This window comes from Leucopleurus acutus (assembly GCF_964270905.1).
Source record: "Leucopleurus acutus genome assembly, chromosome: 4".
NCBI lineage: Eukaryota > Metazoa > Chordata > Mammalia > Artiodactyla > Delphinidae > Leucopleurus > Leucopleurus acutus.
Window position 1 is genome coordinate 138,898,688 of NC_139146.1, and position 14,198 is coordinate 138,912,885.

Sequence of the window (14,198 nt, forward strand, 5' to 3'; positions counted from 1 at the left end):
ATTTGCTGAAAATACTGCTGTAATCGTTTTATCTAGTTCCAAGATCCAGTATAGCTGGAGTACATACTGCTGTAAATGTTATGTCTGTCTTTATTTAAAACTGAACAAAACAGAACAAAACACACAATAGAGTAGACCCTTATTAAACAACACATCTTCAATTACATATTAAGCCATTTAAAAATATATAATTTAATTTACATATCTAAGTTAAAACATTTAATATTTAATTTAAATTCTTGGTTTAATCTAAACATTTGATATCATGTATCAAAACCAGTAAATGTAATTTTGCTTTTATCTTGTACATGTATAAAATAATTTGTGATTGGCCTGACCGGCATGTTAGTCACAGGACTTGTGCGTAGAACTTTTAAATTTTCACTGAAAAATCAGATTTTATTTAAGCCTCACAGTAATTCTGAAATATTTTGAAACTTGAGACTTTTGTTAAATAATCTTTCATGTTGAGTCATTATTACATAATTCATTATGTAAGCCACTTGCAGTTTTTCTGGTAATTAAATGAACTAACCAAAATATCAAAACTTCAAAGGAGTTTTGTGATAGAACAACCCAAGACTTCATGTGGAGAGGGTTGTGGACTATGTCCTTGAGTCCTTAGACTCAAGACTGAGGGTAGCAGCCAGGAAATAAGAAAAGCTGTACATGGAAAGGTTAGGGGGTAGCTGTACATCAAGAAACACTTACATGAAAATTATTTTGAAACAGACAATAAAAAGAAGCTCTCATTGTACTGTTAAGGTACTCATTTTCACTAATTAATTATTAATCCTTTGTTGTTGGAACAATATTTATTTTCATTAATTTGTGTCTGATCTTACAGAATTGCTTTAGCACATTTCAGATTTAGTTTCAAAAATTACTGTGTAAAATATATGTTCTGTAAGTCATAGGAAAAAAATTGCTTATTTTAATAAGTGTTTCGAGTACTGTAGTGCTCTTTTATTAACGCTTTGGGGATGTTACATAAAATACCACTGTGCTATATTTGCACGTAAACATTCAGGAAAACCAGATGGGGTATTCAGTTTGCTAGTGAAATGATCAGTACACATACTGTGTCCAATAATTGAATACATTTTAAAGCTCAGGATCTGTGTGGTTGTATTCAGAGAGGGTGGGTAAAGATGTCTCTGCTGAGGATGAATAAAGTCATGATAGCAGTAGGGGGAAAAAAGAAAAAAAACACCAGTAAATTAATGAATTGAAGTTTGTAAACCTACTGTGAAGAATTTTTTTAGCTTACGTGGGACCGGATGTTTCTGTTTACAAGGTTAATGTTTCTGTTTACAAAATTAATATTCAACTGCACTTGAGATGGGCAAGCATATTTTAATTCGACAGGCATTAATATCTATAATGAAAGCCAGAGGCTTTCAAACAAACAAGTGATGAGTATCCACAGCAGTAGCATAAGTAGGACTCTCATAAATACCTTTCTATAGTTTTTCTTAGAGGCTAGCTGTGGTTAATTTTTAAGCTATCTTTCCCACACAACATGTTTTGTATATCTTTGCATATACACATTCAGTGCATGGATAAACATGTATCCCCATACTGATAGAATTTTTTTTAACCCAGAAGAATATAAGTCAACCCTAATTTCTCTATGTTAGAACCCAAAGAAAATTTAGTGAAAAGTCACTAGTATTTCCTTTTATGTACCCCATCACTCTGTTCAGAAGTAGGATCAGATTCCACATATTTTAATTACTGATGATGGAGGTACTTATGTATATTGTAGCTGGAATATTGTACCTTATGATTAGCATATTCTATTTTCATTACTTACCTTCAAGACAGAGCCTCATCTTTCAGAGTCATCTAAAAAATTAGATATTTATTATATACTTTAGACAAAAGAAATGGGTGACTGCATCTAAGAGTTTCTAGGAACCCAGGCATAACTTTAAGGTAGATAAAGACACTTTTTTTTCTTACTGCTTATATTGTCTGTCATTTTCTTTAAATTTTGCCCTTAGGTTTTGCGGTTTAACAGTTTCCCATCTATCCCAAGCAAAAACTCATAATTTTACCACGTGGTAAGTTCTTCAGAGTCTGGCTCTGCTTGTTCTTGTTTTCTTTTGCTCACTTCTCCCCAGCCCTTGTCACTGCCTAGCATGGAATACGACACATAGTAGGTGCTTAAAGGTGCTTGACGACCGATCAATTGATTGATCGATATGGTTTGATTAGAAGAAGTTTGTGACATATACAGATGTCCAGAAGGAAATCGATGGAGTGCCACTCTGTGGAGGCCAGGCCAGAATGTGTTTTGTGTCTGACACGTGGTATCCTTAAGCTATTCTCTTAACATGTGTTGACATAAGTATCTTAGCCCTGTGCAGACAGTAGCCACATGAAATATGGGACACGTGTTGTTCCTGGACGCATTCTGATTACAGAGAGGGATGAAATAAACGTGTCTGGACTTGCAAAGACATTGCACCTGCTGTGGATGATTGACATTGTGGAGCATGTCTGGGGGGGAAAATTAAACTGCCTGGTGTTTTGTACGTCTTTACTTAACGATATAGATAGGTCAGTGGATCTCAGTCTGGACTTCACGTTAGTATACTCTGGATTTCTTTAACAAACCTGCCACTGCCCTGGCCCTACCCTAGACAAGTTAAATCAGAATCTCTAGAGGTAGGGCCTGGGCATCATTCATTTTAAAAAGCAATTCCAACGTGCAACCAGTTTTGAAATAGTTTGAGGTTTTGTAGGAACCAAAGCTGAAAGAGAAGAACGATTAAGGAATATAATTTCCACTCACCCTGTTCTCGTTTACTTGTTGAGAAAGATACATCACGGTTCAATAATAATGTAGTATAAGCCATTTATGCAATTTTAAATATTCTAGTCATGGAATTAAAAGGAGGAAAGAGGAATAGTTTGAATTAATTTTAATGGTACATTTAATTTAGCCCAATATATCTTATTATTAAAACATGTAATCAATATAAGAATGTTGATGAGACATTTTACAATCTTTTTTTCCCCCTTGTATCAAGTGTTCTAAGTCCAGGGAATCCTTAGCTTTGCAGCACGGCTTGGTTTGGACTGGCCACTTTCCAAGTGCTCAGCCGCCCTCATGTGTGGCCAGTCAACCTCATATCGGACAGATCTGGAGGGTAAAGTGCGAGAAGAGAGCCCAGGAGACCTGAATGTAGTGTTGGTTTTGTCACCGACTAATCCTGTGACCTCGGACAATTCACTTATCCTCTCTCTTGACTTCAGTTGCTTTTTGTTTACTAGGAGGGGGTCAGCAGTCAGTCTAAATTGGGAGATTCATAATTTTACTCCAAAGAGCCCCAGGATTTCGTGAGCACACCTGCACTGCCATCGTACGGAAGAAGAGAAACAAGCAATCTGCTTTAGGCTCTTCTTTCTTTTGGATATACTTGCATTTCTGGATGTCATTTTGTTTGAGGAAAGAAGCAAAAAAATGTTTTTAAACCAAACCAACGTTTGAAAAATCCCTCGGTTGAATGTTTTCTTAAGTCTGTGGTTCTCTCTTGTCAGCATTTATTCCAGGAAGAGGTCAGGCAGCAGGTATCCTGCTTTTCCTTCCAGTGAAGGTATCACCATGACAGTGACTCTTGAATATTTCCCATCAAGTAGTAGGAATTCCTTCAACAGTGGCTACAGTGGCTCAGAGTTGAGAAATAGAAAGCTCAGATACCACGGTCTACCCCAGAGTGATACAGTTCACTCATGGCTACTGAGGCAGCTCGTGGTTGTCTAAAACCGACCTCTAGCCCAAATCTCAGGGGACCCCTGACTCTGAGGTGTGGCCCCCATAGTCAGCCAGAACCCAGAACTAGGAATACCTTGGCTGCAAACCTTTTCTGACTTGGAATATATTTCTCTACTGGTGAATGCCAATGTCAATAATTGGATGCCAATATCGGATGCCCATGGCTTTGGTTCCTAGACTTTCAACCTTCCTCCCTATCAGATAGATGAACTCTCTGGTAACATCAACAAATAGAAAAGAAACAATATCATTTCCAACCTGTTGTTTGGAAATCAGTCTTTGCCAGATTTCCACAGTCAATGACTTGGGAATACAACCCTAGTCCAGTGTGTTGTTTGCCTTTAAAGACTTCTTTGGTGGTTTGTGGCAGGAGTCAGTCAAGGACTTACACGTCCCGGATTTTAGCTACTTTGCTGTTTTATTTGACAACGATAGCAAAAAAGGCACCGAGTGGGAATTGTGAAGTAGAGAAAGCTGAGAAGGTTTCTATCTATTTTTAGGATGCTTCTAAGAAGTCTCCTATAATATCGTCTTCTTTACTTAACAGGCAATTATGAGAAAATTGTTTTAGAAAGAATCAGCCCGAAAATCAGCAGTTATTTCAGAATTTTTATTAGCATGCACAAGCTTAATTCTTCCAATCTTGGCCTGCTCGTGTATAAATGGAAGCAACTTGTCATACTCAAAGCAAAAGAGGGAAGGGGAAATCCCATTTTGCTATAGCAAGTGTAGCCACTTATACAATGAGTTAATGAAAGAAATGTTTTCTAAGCACGTTGGACTCTTTGGTCCAAGTAGTTTTTGCTCAATGTTTGGCACAGGTCTGCATGTAGGACTCTAGGTGAATAGAGAAAGCAAATAAGTGTGACCTTTGTAAGGCTGGTGTTTTCTTTATGAAGCCAAAAAGTGTACAAATGCAAATATTAGCCCATGCTTAGTTTTGTCCCAGAAAACTTCTCTCTGGCTGACCACATCTCTGCGTTTGCCCTTTGGCATCGTTGCTGCCCATCTTGGTCCCCTGCGGGCCTTGCCATCTGTTTAATTGGTAAAGGGGCCCATCTTATCAGTGTCCCTATCATCCACTTGGAAATAGAGCCCTTCGATTGGCCTTTCTCCTCTTTTTCCTTGCTTCGGTTTATTTGGAACCAGCCCCAATATCTCAGTGCCAGGTGGCTTTACCTTAGCCAGTTACCTTAGGATTAGCAATTACTGGAAGGTAAGAGATCTGCAGCAAAGGGTGGGAGCATCTGTTATGGCAGTGATCTTGGCCTTGGAGAGAGTCTAGGGACTTGGAGAAAGTCTAATTCATGAAGGTGATGCCCTCTCTGGGGTGCTCTCCTTTTGCCTCTCATCTTCTTAAATGCTTCAGCTCTTTCAGGTTTAACCCTTTGATCTGTCTGAAGTTTAATAAGGCCAGCTAGTGTGTGTGTGGCAGAGACCCACTGCCTGACAATAAATCAGCCTCCTTCCCTTCTGTGTTCCTATGATTCTTGCCTGACAGTTTTGCAGAGTCACTTAAACCTTCACAGTTGTCCTAGTCACACTTTAAGAACTCACTTGAAAGAAAAAAAATCAGCTCATGGCCTTACCCCAAGTGTTCTTTTGAAATTTCCCCCTTTCCACCCCCATCCTGTCTCTGGGGAATTTTGAGGAGTTGCCAGGTAAGATGTTTTCTACTTTCAAACCAAACATAAAGACCCAGGTAAAGAAATGTGGCCATCGAAATGTTCCCATGTTTTCTTAACAAGCGTGTATGTTAGTCAGGCAAGAAAAAGGGAGGAGGGCAAAGAAACAGAATGAACAAAATAGAGCCCAAGTGCCAGAAGTCTAATGACTTCGTTGCCTCTTTTTTCTCCTCCTTGTTTAATTCTAGAACTTTCTTTTTCTTTCATTTTACATTATGCTTTGGTGTTAATGCATTTTGTCTCTCACTTTACCTCTTGCTTTTGTATTACATATCTATTCTATAAGCCACTCCAAATAATTTTTGAAAATAAAGTGTGGTCTTTATAAGAAATACCGCTCGGGATTCATTAGAATTTCAATTCTAGAAAGTGGTTTACTCTTCACCTTTTAATTGTGAAGCACGGTCAAGTACTTTCTGGGAAGTAGTGTGGTGTAGCTATTAACACAAGTATTCTGGCATCAGAGTGCCAGGGCTGACGCTCAGCGGGTCTGCGTATAAATCACTAGGTGATTATCTTGGGCAAGGTGCTTAATATGTTTGAGTCTCAAGTTTCTCTCCCACAGTAATGTTATAGGGACTAAATAAGTTTATATATAAACACTTGTACTTATGCCTTCCTCACCTTACAGCTTTATTGTTGTGTCTGACTTTATTACCCAAACAATGCCTGGCATAAAATAAACACTCTATCAATGATAGCTACTACTAGTCCTATTTACTTTAGTTATTAGAACAATCCTCAGATAGATATAATCCCCACTTTCCAGGTGAGGTAACTGAAGCCAAAGGAGATTATTTAGCTTGCCCAAGGTCATATAGCTGGTGGGTGCTCGGAGCCAAGGTTTGCACCCAGGTTCATCTGACCATGAAAGCCTCATGCATGTCCATTGAGTCTGCACTGCCACTTCACTTTGGAGGCATTGTTAAATAGATATGCTTGGACTGTTAGGAAAATCAAGCTTGCATCCATCAGTACATGTTCATTTCCTGACTTTTAAGTAGTTGTCATTTCTCTTGGATAACAAGTCTATGCTATTAGATTGCACAAAATTTCTTGGCATAGGTCTACCATAAATCCTGCTTCTTTGAGAGACGCTTTCAGGAGGTAAGAGGGCTAGGTTTAATCTGTGACATCAAGTGTTTTACCTAAGAGAAGTGCTTCATATGGAGATGTTCTTACGCATATGACATAATGCACACGGCAGATGAAAGTTACATGAAACAGTGTTTGTGCTTCTTCCAGATATTTCTAATAGATCTGAGTTATCCAGTAAATGAACCCTCATGTAAAATGGAGAAATAATGATTTTCCCTCACTGAAGGGGCTGAGTGGCCATTTATCAGAAATTTAACCTTCATAATACCGTCTCTGACCGTGGACCTTTGGACGTCCTGGCACGTTGTAGGAGTTTAGTGAATATCCTCTGGCTGAATGAGTGAATGAATGTATTTAGAAATGTGAAGAATGGCAGGAGCTACAAGAGACCTTCTTGCTGTTAAGAAGGCATGGGGGCACGGCTGGAAGAGAGAATGGTTGGCTCTAAGTCTGAGCAACAAATGGAATTTGTCATTATATCATACTCCGAAATACCTGTGTCTCCTGATGTCATACAGTCCTCTCACTGTTCAAGAGATTCCCTGATTTTCTGTTCAATATTCAGTGCGTTTTCACCCTCAGATTCCTGCTTTCTCCTTATACTGTGAGTCAGTGGGTCAGTTTACTCAGAGGTGTAACTCCCATTGAAGGGCAAATCTGGTCTGAAAGGTCTTTTCCCCTTCTTCTAATCTCAGTAGAGGAGCCTGCTTTTTAGTGAAGAAATGTCTTCACCCGAGTCAAAATTAGAAGGATGGATGTATAGGAACTCTTTGCTTTTGCTGAATTGATTATTGCCTAACAGAAACAAATCTCTCTTCTTTTTTGTTATTCACTCAGTCAGGATCTTCTAGATGCATGAGATAGGTACTGGATGAAGAAGAAATGTAAATTTCCTTTCAGCAGTCACATCACATCTAGAATCATAGGAAGAAGGCAGTCTTTAATTCTTGATAGCCCTTGATCATATTTTAATGGGGGGACTTTTAAAATACTCCAGTAGGTGGTTAGTGATAGGGATGAATATTTGGTGGTTATTATCGAATCTTGAATCTTTGACTGTGGAGTTTTGGCTAATGTAACGATTTGAATTCTTCGCTTTCAGCTGTCCCGTTTCCTCCAAGTCACCGGCTTACGGCAAAAGAAGTGTTTGATAACGATGGGAAACCTCGTGTGGATATCTTAAAGGCACATCTCATGAAGGAGGGCAGGCTGGAAGAGAGTGTTGCATTGAGAATAATCACAGAGGGGGCTTCAATTCTTCGACAGGAAAAAAATTTGCTGGATATTGATGCGCCAGTCACAGGTAAGTCCTGAGGATGGAGACTGTCCACTTGGACCCACACTTTGTTGTTTTTAACATCAAATCAAAAGTCTTAGATACCAGTGAGTCTTCATGATCTTCATCTTACTCTTTTCCTGCCAAATCTGTACATTAGGAACAAAAGATTTAATACATATGTAACAGTATTTTTATTTTCATGTATTAAATATTTGTGTGATGTGATACCCTAAGAAGTGGTGTGCAGCTTAGAGATGATGAAGATATTCTGAGGTAATACCTTAACTAAGAAGTGACATTTTGTCAGTAGAACACTGTCACGAAGAACACAAGATATTCACTGGGAAAGGTCAGACAAAGCATAGGAAGACTTCCAAAGTAGTTAAGTGACTAGGTTAATGCAGTGGCTCTCAGAGTGTCATCCCAGACTGGCATCACCATCATCACCACCTAGAAACCTGCTGAACTGTACCTTCTCAGCTCCCACCCCAGAACTACTGAATCAGTTCTCTGGGGTGAAGCCCAGTGATCTGTTTTATCAAGTCCTCTAGGTGACCGTGACAAATATTAAAGTTTGAGAACCATTGAACTTTAGGAAGAAGACAAAATTTCTCTCCTTCCTATATCATTTTATGCCTAGAAAATATGTCTTTACTTTTTGAGAGTTTTTGTTCTGTTACTTCTTAAGGGTAGATACGTATTTTAGGTAAGTGGAACTTCACTTAGACCATAAAAGTTAAATCTTGTCAAAAAGTTTTGTGTTGTATAGAGGGTCAAACAGTAGAGGCTTTTCATCTACACTTTGTGAAATTTGCTAAACTTGCACGTTTTTATTTCTAGAGAATCTAAAAAAAACATGTATTTTTTCCTTAATTATTATCATTCTGGCAAAGGGAAGAAGTTTGACATTGAATATTATGCTTTTCAAAACAAAAAGGACATTTAAAATATTTCATATATACTACTGATGGCTTCTTTCTTCCAAACCTTCATGTACTTATAATGTTATTGGCCTTCTAATATATTTTTGAAGGTGACTGGTAAGAGCAAGATAAGCGCTCTTGAATATCAGACTAGACCTTCCTTGATCAAAATGCCTCTAATGATTCCTCTTCCAGAGAAATTGACATTTACATTTTGTTTTGGGTTGGCAATGCTGTTTTTCTTATTTGTAATTCAGAAGAATAATGAATGTGTTTGGGGCCAGGCAGCAGGAGAAATTGGTTCCGGTGGTAAGTCAGTGTTGGACCAGTGGTGAAAAATCAAGCTACATACTTACCCTGTGTGTATCACTATGAACCCCATTTTCCATGTGTTAAAATGCACTCATGCATTATTATCTTTGACTTACAGACACTGTGGAAATATAAGAACAAAACAAATGTGAACATGCTTTACTTTCTTAGATACTAAAATATGAAAATTTTTTAACATCTAAGTAGTAGCTTGGAATCTACTGGCAAAGAAACTACTTTAAAAAATTCACTGTAAATTCCACCTATAAATAAATGGTAAAATCGTAACTTTAAATGATATCTATATCATTAAGTTTTTTTGATTTTGGTAAGAATGAATGGCTTGATATTTTACTATGATATCATAATATGACATTATGATATGATAAATATGGTATATTATGATATTTATTATGATATTTTCTCTACTTCACATAATAATGTGTGATTTCCAATTCATGTTAAACTCACTAATGAGCCCAGTAGGTATTAATGGAGGTGATAATTATAACAAAAAGGAAACATGTAAAATAGACATTTAGGGGAATATATTTCCTGGGATACAATCAGCTCTTCTGTTTGATGAGGCTCTGTCCTGAAAGAACACATAGGGAGGTTTCTGGAAAAGTCAGATTCGTGATGTTTTATCCCTGAACCTTTCTGGGGTCCATTGACTAATTGCCCTCATATTCAGCAGAGGTTGCACCTCGTTCTTTCTAGTGAGATTCCAGCTGACAGTTTGGCACATTTCCCAATATAGATATGAAGAGACTTTAGAAATCAGGACTCAATTATGTATAACTTTCCCTGGGGGAGAAAGAAAAAAAAAATCCTTCTAGATGGTGACAGAAGTAGCTATGGAGACATCACAGAATATGTAGCACAGAATATGTAGTGTTTATATTTCTTAATGAAGGCAGGATTCTAAGGAACCTCCAGTAGATTCCATTGCAGTGATCTCTTTCTTCCTTTTCTGGGAATATAAAGATATGTAATATAAGTGGTGGGGGAATTTATTTTAACATTTCCATTAAAAGGGAAAAAAAAAACTCTTTTGCATATGATTCACCAGAAAGCTAAATCCATAGCTTCATATTTTAACCCATGAACTTTCCAAGCTGAAGCACGGAGGACTGCAAAATAACAGCAGGGTACAGTGATCCGAGAAAATTGCTATCTCTCTGTATTTCAAGATACTTCTTATGATTTATTGATAACATTTTATGATATATGATTGTGTTCTGAGATTTGATTTTATTTGGACAGCTGAACCAGCAATGTAATATTTATTTTTAAATGTAGAATATTTGTTATTTGGATAACTGAATCAGTAAAGTGAATCAATGAAGTCAATATTATATTGACACTACGCTATGCAATAAAAGGCATAGTTTACACTTCCAAATCTTAAGGGTAGAGTATTCTTTATGTAGTTCAGAATTCCACACTTAAGAAAAATGGAGAACTTAAACAGTTTAAAAGAGAAAGCAGCAAGGAGGAAGATATAGAAGAGGAGGAGGAGAAGAAGGAAAACAGTAGAGCTGCAAATGAGAACCTGTGGAAAAAGAGAAGGGGAAAGAAGAAGGACTTTTAATGTAGGGAGAAAAAGCCTGAAGCCTGAAACCATATGGTGGTTTTCAAGTGGTATTAGAAATAGTCTCTCACCTACATATGTCAGATTCCTAAAAATGTAAGGTGAGCCATCAGGGTAGAAACTGACGATTAGCTTCTTGTGGGCAATTCAGCTTTAAGTATAGCCTGATATGTAAACTCACAAAATGAAACCAATGGCAACTATTTTATAATCATGCACAAAAGCCACTCCCCAGCTTTCCCTCTTCTTTTCTTCCCTCCTACTTTTTATTAATAAAAATGTTTCACACTCAAATGTTTAGAGAGGAGTTGTGCTAACCTCTGTGTCATGGTTTGCTCCTATTTAAAGAAAAATCTAGGAATTAGTGTCCTGGTTATTGGAAATCTGGGCATTATTGCATTCCTTTAGCATTTTTTGATGTTTAAATTTACAAAGCTGACCAACTTCCCTTCCTCCCTTCCCTTCAAGTGTTTTTAAAGCAGTAAAACAAAAGGTTTATGTTTAGGTAGGATTTTTTTCCCTTAAAATTCTGTACTTTTGATTTTGGAGAAGGACCAGGAAACTGCCTGGTCCCAATGCTCCCTCCATGTATCCCTCTGGGGAAGGTGATAAAGCACTATGTACCTTACCCTCCTGGAGCATGGATTTAGAAAAGCCAGTAACCATCTCTGTGGGAGTAGAAGTGAGGATTAGTTATGGGTCCCTAATCAAAGCAAGGGAAGTATGAGTTACATTCTGCTCTTTTCTCTCAGCAAACGTGCCTGATTAGAATGATGGCTGTTTTAGACATTTAACTTGAAGAATGTGTTTCTATATTGGAGGCATTTTGTGAAGGAAAGTATTTTCCCTCTTTTTTGAAAATTGAGTTAAATTTATCTTTGTTTCCTTGCAGACATACAAATGGAACATTAAAAAATGTGGCCAAATATCTGTGTAGCAACTTGCTATGGACTGCATGTTTGTGTCTCCCCAGTAATCATATGTTGAAGCCCAGACCCCCAGTGTGATGTTATTTGGAGGTGGGGTCTTTGGGAAATAATTAGATTTAGTTGAGTCCTGAGGGTGGACCCCTTGTGATGGGATTAGTGCCCTGATAAGAAGAAAATGAGATGAGAGCCCTCTCTCTTTACTCCGTGTGGGGATACAGCAGGAAGGTGGCCATCTGCAAACCAGGAACAGAACCCTAACCAAACACTGAATATGCCAGCACCTTGATCTTGGACTTCCCATCCTCCAGAACTGTGAGAAATAAGTGCTTGTTGTTTAAGCTACCCAGTCTAAGGTATTTTGTGAACTAAGCTGAACTAAGGTACAAGTCATTTGGGAATTCAGTTTACCAAACATTTGCCTGGTACAGGTGGTGTGTGTTATACACAGGTGAATAAGACCTGGTCTCTGCTCTCCCAGGGGTCAGCATATAACAAAAAAACTAAACAGATATTTGCCGAAAGATATGTGCATCAAACTATTGATTAAATGAAAGGATATGATCTAGATTTATTCAAGCAAATTTAGAAATATCCAACTGGATAGAGCTAACTTAAAACCAAAAAGTTTTCCTCTTTTCTAAATGGCTACGGTTTCCCTGACAGTGTCCATTGATTATTATATTACATCTTTGAGCTAAAAAAAAAACCTGTTAAATAGCTCAGATCCTATCTGTCCTGGATATGGATTGAGAACTCTTTCAGAAGGCTAGGAACTGTGGATGATTGAAACAGATGAGGCATAGTCCTTGAGTAGAATACTCAAGGTCTATTTGGGGAGTCAGATACAGAAATAGATAATTACTGTAAAATTTGTTAAGAACCATAATGAAGGTGCCTATAAACTAGTGTGGGAACTCAGAACAAGGAATGCAGGAAAGCCAAGAAAGTCTTGACAGATTACATGGTACTTGAACTGGAGCATGTGTGATAGGTGAGATTTTACTATGTGAAAAAGCTAGCAAAGGTTATTCTGGGCAGAGACAACAGCATATGAAAGGCACTGTTATTTTTTGTAAAGTGGGAAGGCATGATCTTGGAGATTTGCTGTGGGAAGACAAGGTATCGGAAGGGTGTGAGGGGTAGGGGTGGGGGGTGAGACTGAGGTTGGACCGTCAGGGTCAAATATTAGTCTCTTGTAAGCAGCACTTAAACATTTGGTTACTGTTCTGTAGGCACTGGGAGAGTGGAGAGGGTCTTGGAGCGGGGGAGTTACACAGTCAAGTTTGTGGCTAGAATAGCATCCTGGATGAGATGAGTAGAGTGAGCAGGGAGGAGCTCTTGCGAGAGGGGCTGATCAGGAACCTTTCATACTCGTTCAGTATGTCCCGAGTATGCCTTGTGCCCTGGCAATGATTTTGGCAGGCTAGGAGAACTGGATCCGATTTTGATTACAGGGCCCTTCAAGAATGATGATTGACATTGATCTTAAAGTGTCTGATTAGTTTGTGCTTAGTCAATATCCATTAACGACGTCTTGAATATGGTAGGATGATTTATGCAGGGATCCAATTTATTACATTTCTCTTTCAAGTTCTCATATTTTCCTATTTTCCCTTTGACCTAGCAGAGAACATTTCCCTCATGTATAAAGCAGAAGCCGACCAGGAGCCTGGGTCTTTGAAGAGAATGATTTAGAACTCATTTTCTGCTCCCTGGACCGGGGGGATAGGCCAGCATCAGCTGGGCAAACTGCTAATCTCTCCAGTTTGTCTGTTTCCTGCAGGGGGGGGATTTGTCCCTAGGGCAGCAAAGGATTCCCTCAGTGGCTGTGCCTGCCATTTAGCATGTCAGGCAGTTGCCAGGAGAACCCTTTGGCTTTGTTCCTGGATGTGAGAGTGAACTAGTGGCCAAGTTTAAGGTCATGGCATTCCTTCCCTTACAGCAGCTGACGTCAATTAGGAGAATTCCCCATGCCTTTACTCCGGGGAGAGTTAAGTGGGGTAAGAATCCAGTATCTTTTGAGAACCGAAAGATCAGTGTTTATTCTCTTCATACTATCATTTGTCACAATCAGAGCAATGCAGCCTTAGTTTATATGAGGATAAAATATTACTTCTGGGGCATTTTGCCCACTTCAGAGATTTCAGTGGCCAAATCTTTAGGGCCTGCCCTGCAGCCCGAGGCCTATTTTGGTACCTAGCCCACCGCTGGCAGGTCAGCACATTTCAGGCCCAGCCTGTGGCAGCCACCACAGTTTGATGTTTTTATTCCCCTTAATATGGGCCCTTGATTTAAAAAAAAAAAAAGGATAAAAGGTCACTGCATGAGAGCCAGCGTCCTTTTCCCTGATTTGTTTTCCTCCCTTGTTTTGCAAGGTCGGTCTTAGGAAACCCATCTTACAAATGGGAGAAGGGAGTCTCAGAGAGTTTAAGTCAGTGTTTCTGGAACTTGAGCATGGATCAGAATTGCCTGGAGGGCTTCATAGAACACAGATTGCTGAGTTCCACCTCCAGAGTTTCTGATTTAGTAGGTCTGGAGTAGGGCCTGAGAACTTGAATATCTAACAGGTTCCCAGATGGTGATGAGCCCCTTGA

At 38.7% G+C, this 14,198-nt stretch overlaps 1 protein-coding gene across 1 annotated transcript in view; it reads left to right on the forward strand.

The window, feature by feature from the left end:
- Window positions 1-14,198, forward strand: part of PPP3CA (protein phosphatase 3 catalytic subunit alpha) — a 299,473-nt gene that overhangs the window by 136,059 nt on the left and 149,216 nt on the right. The window contains exon 2 of the mRNA XM_082837840.1: window positions 7,670-7,870. Within this exon, the coding sequence (XP_082693966.1) occupies window positions 7,670-7,870 (201 nt within the window). The remainder of the gene's footprint in view (window positions 1-7,669; window positions 7,871-14,198) is intronic.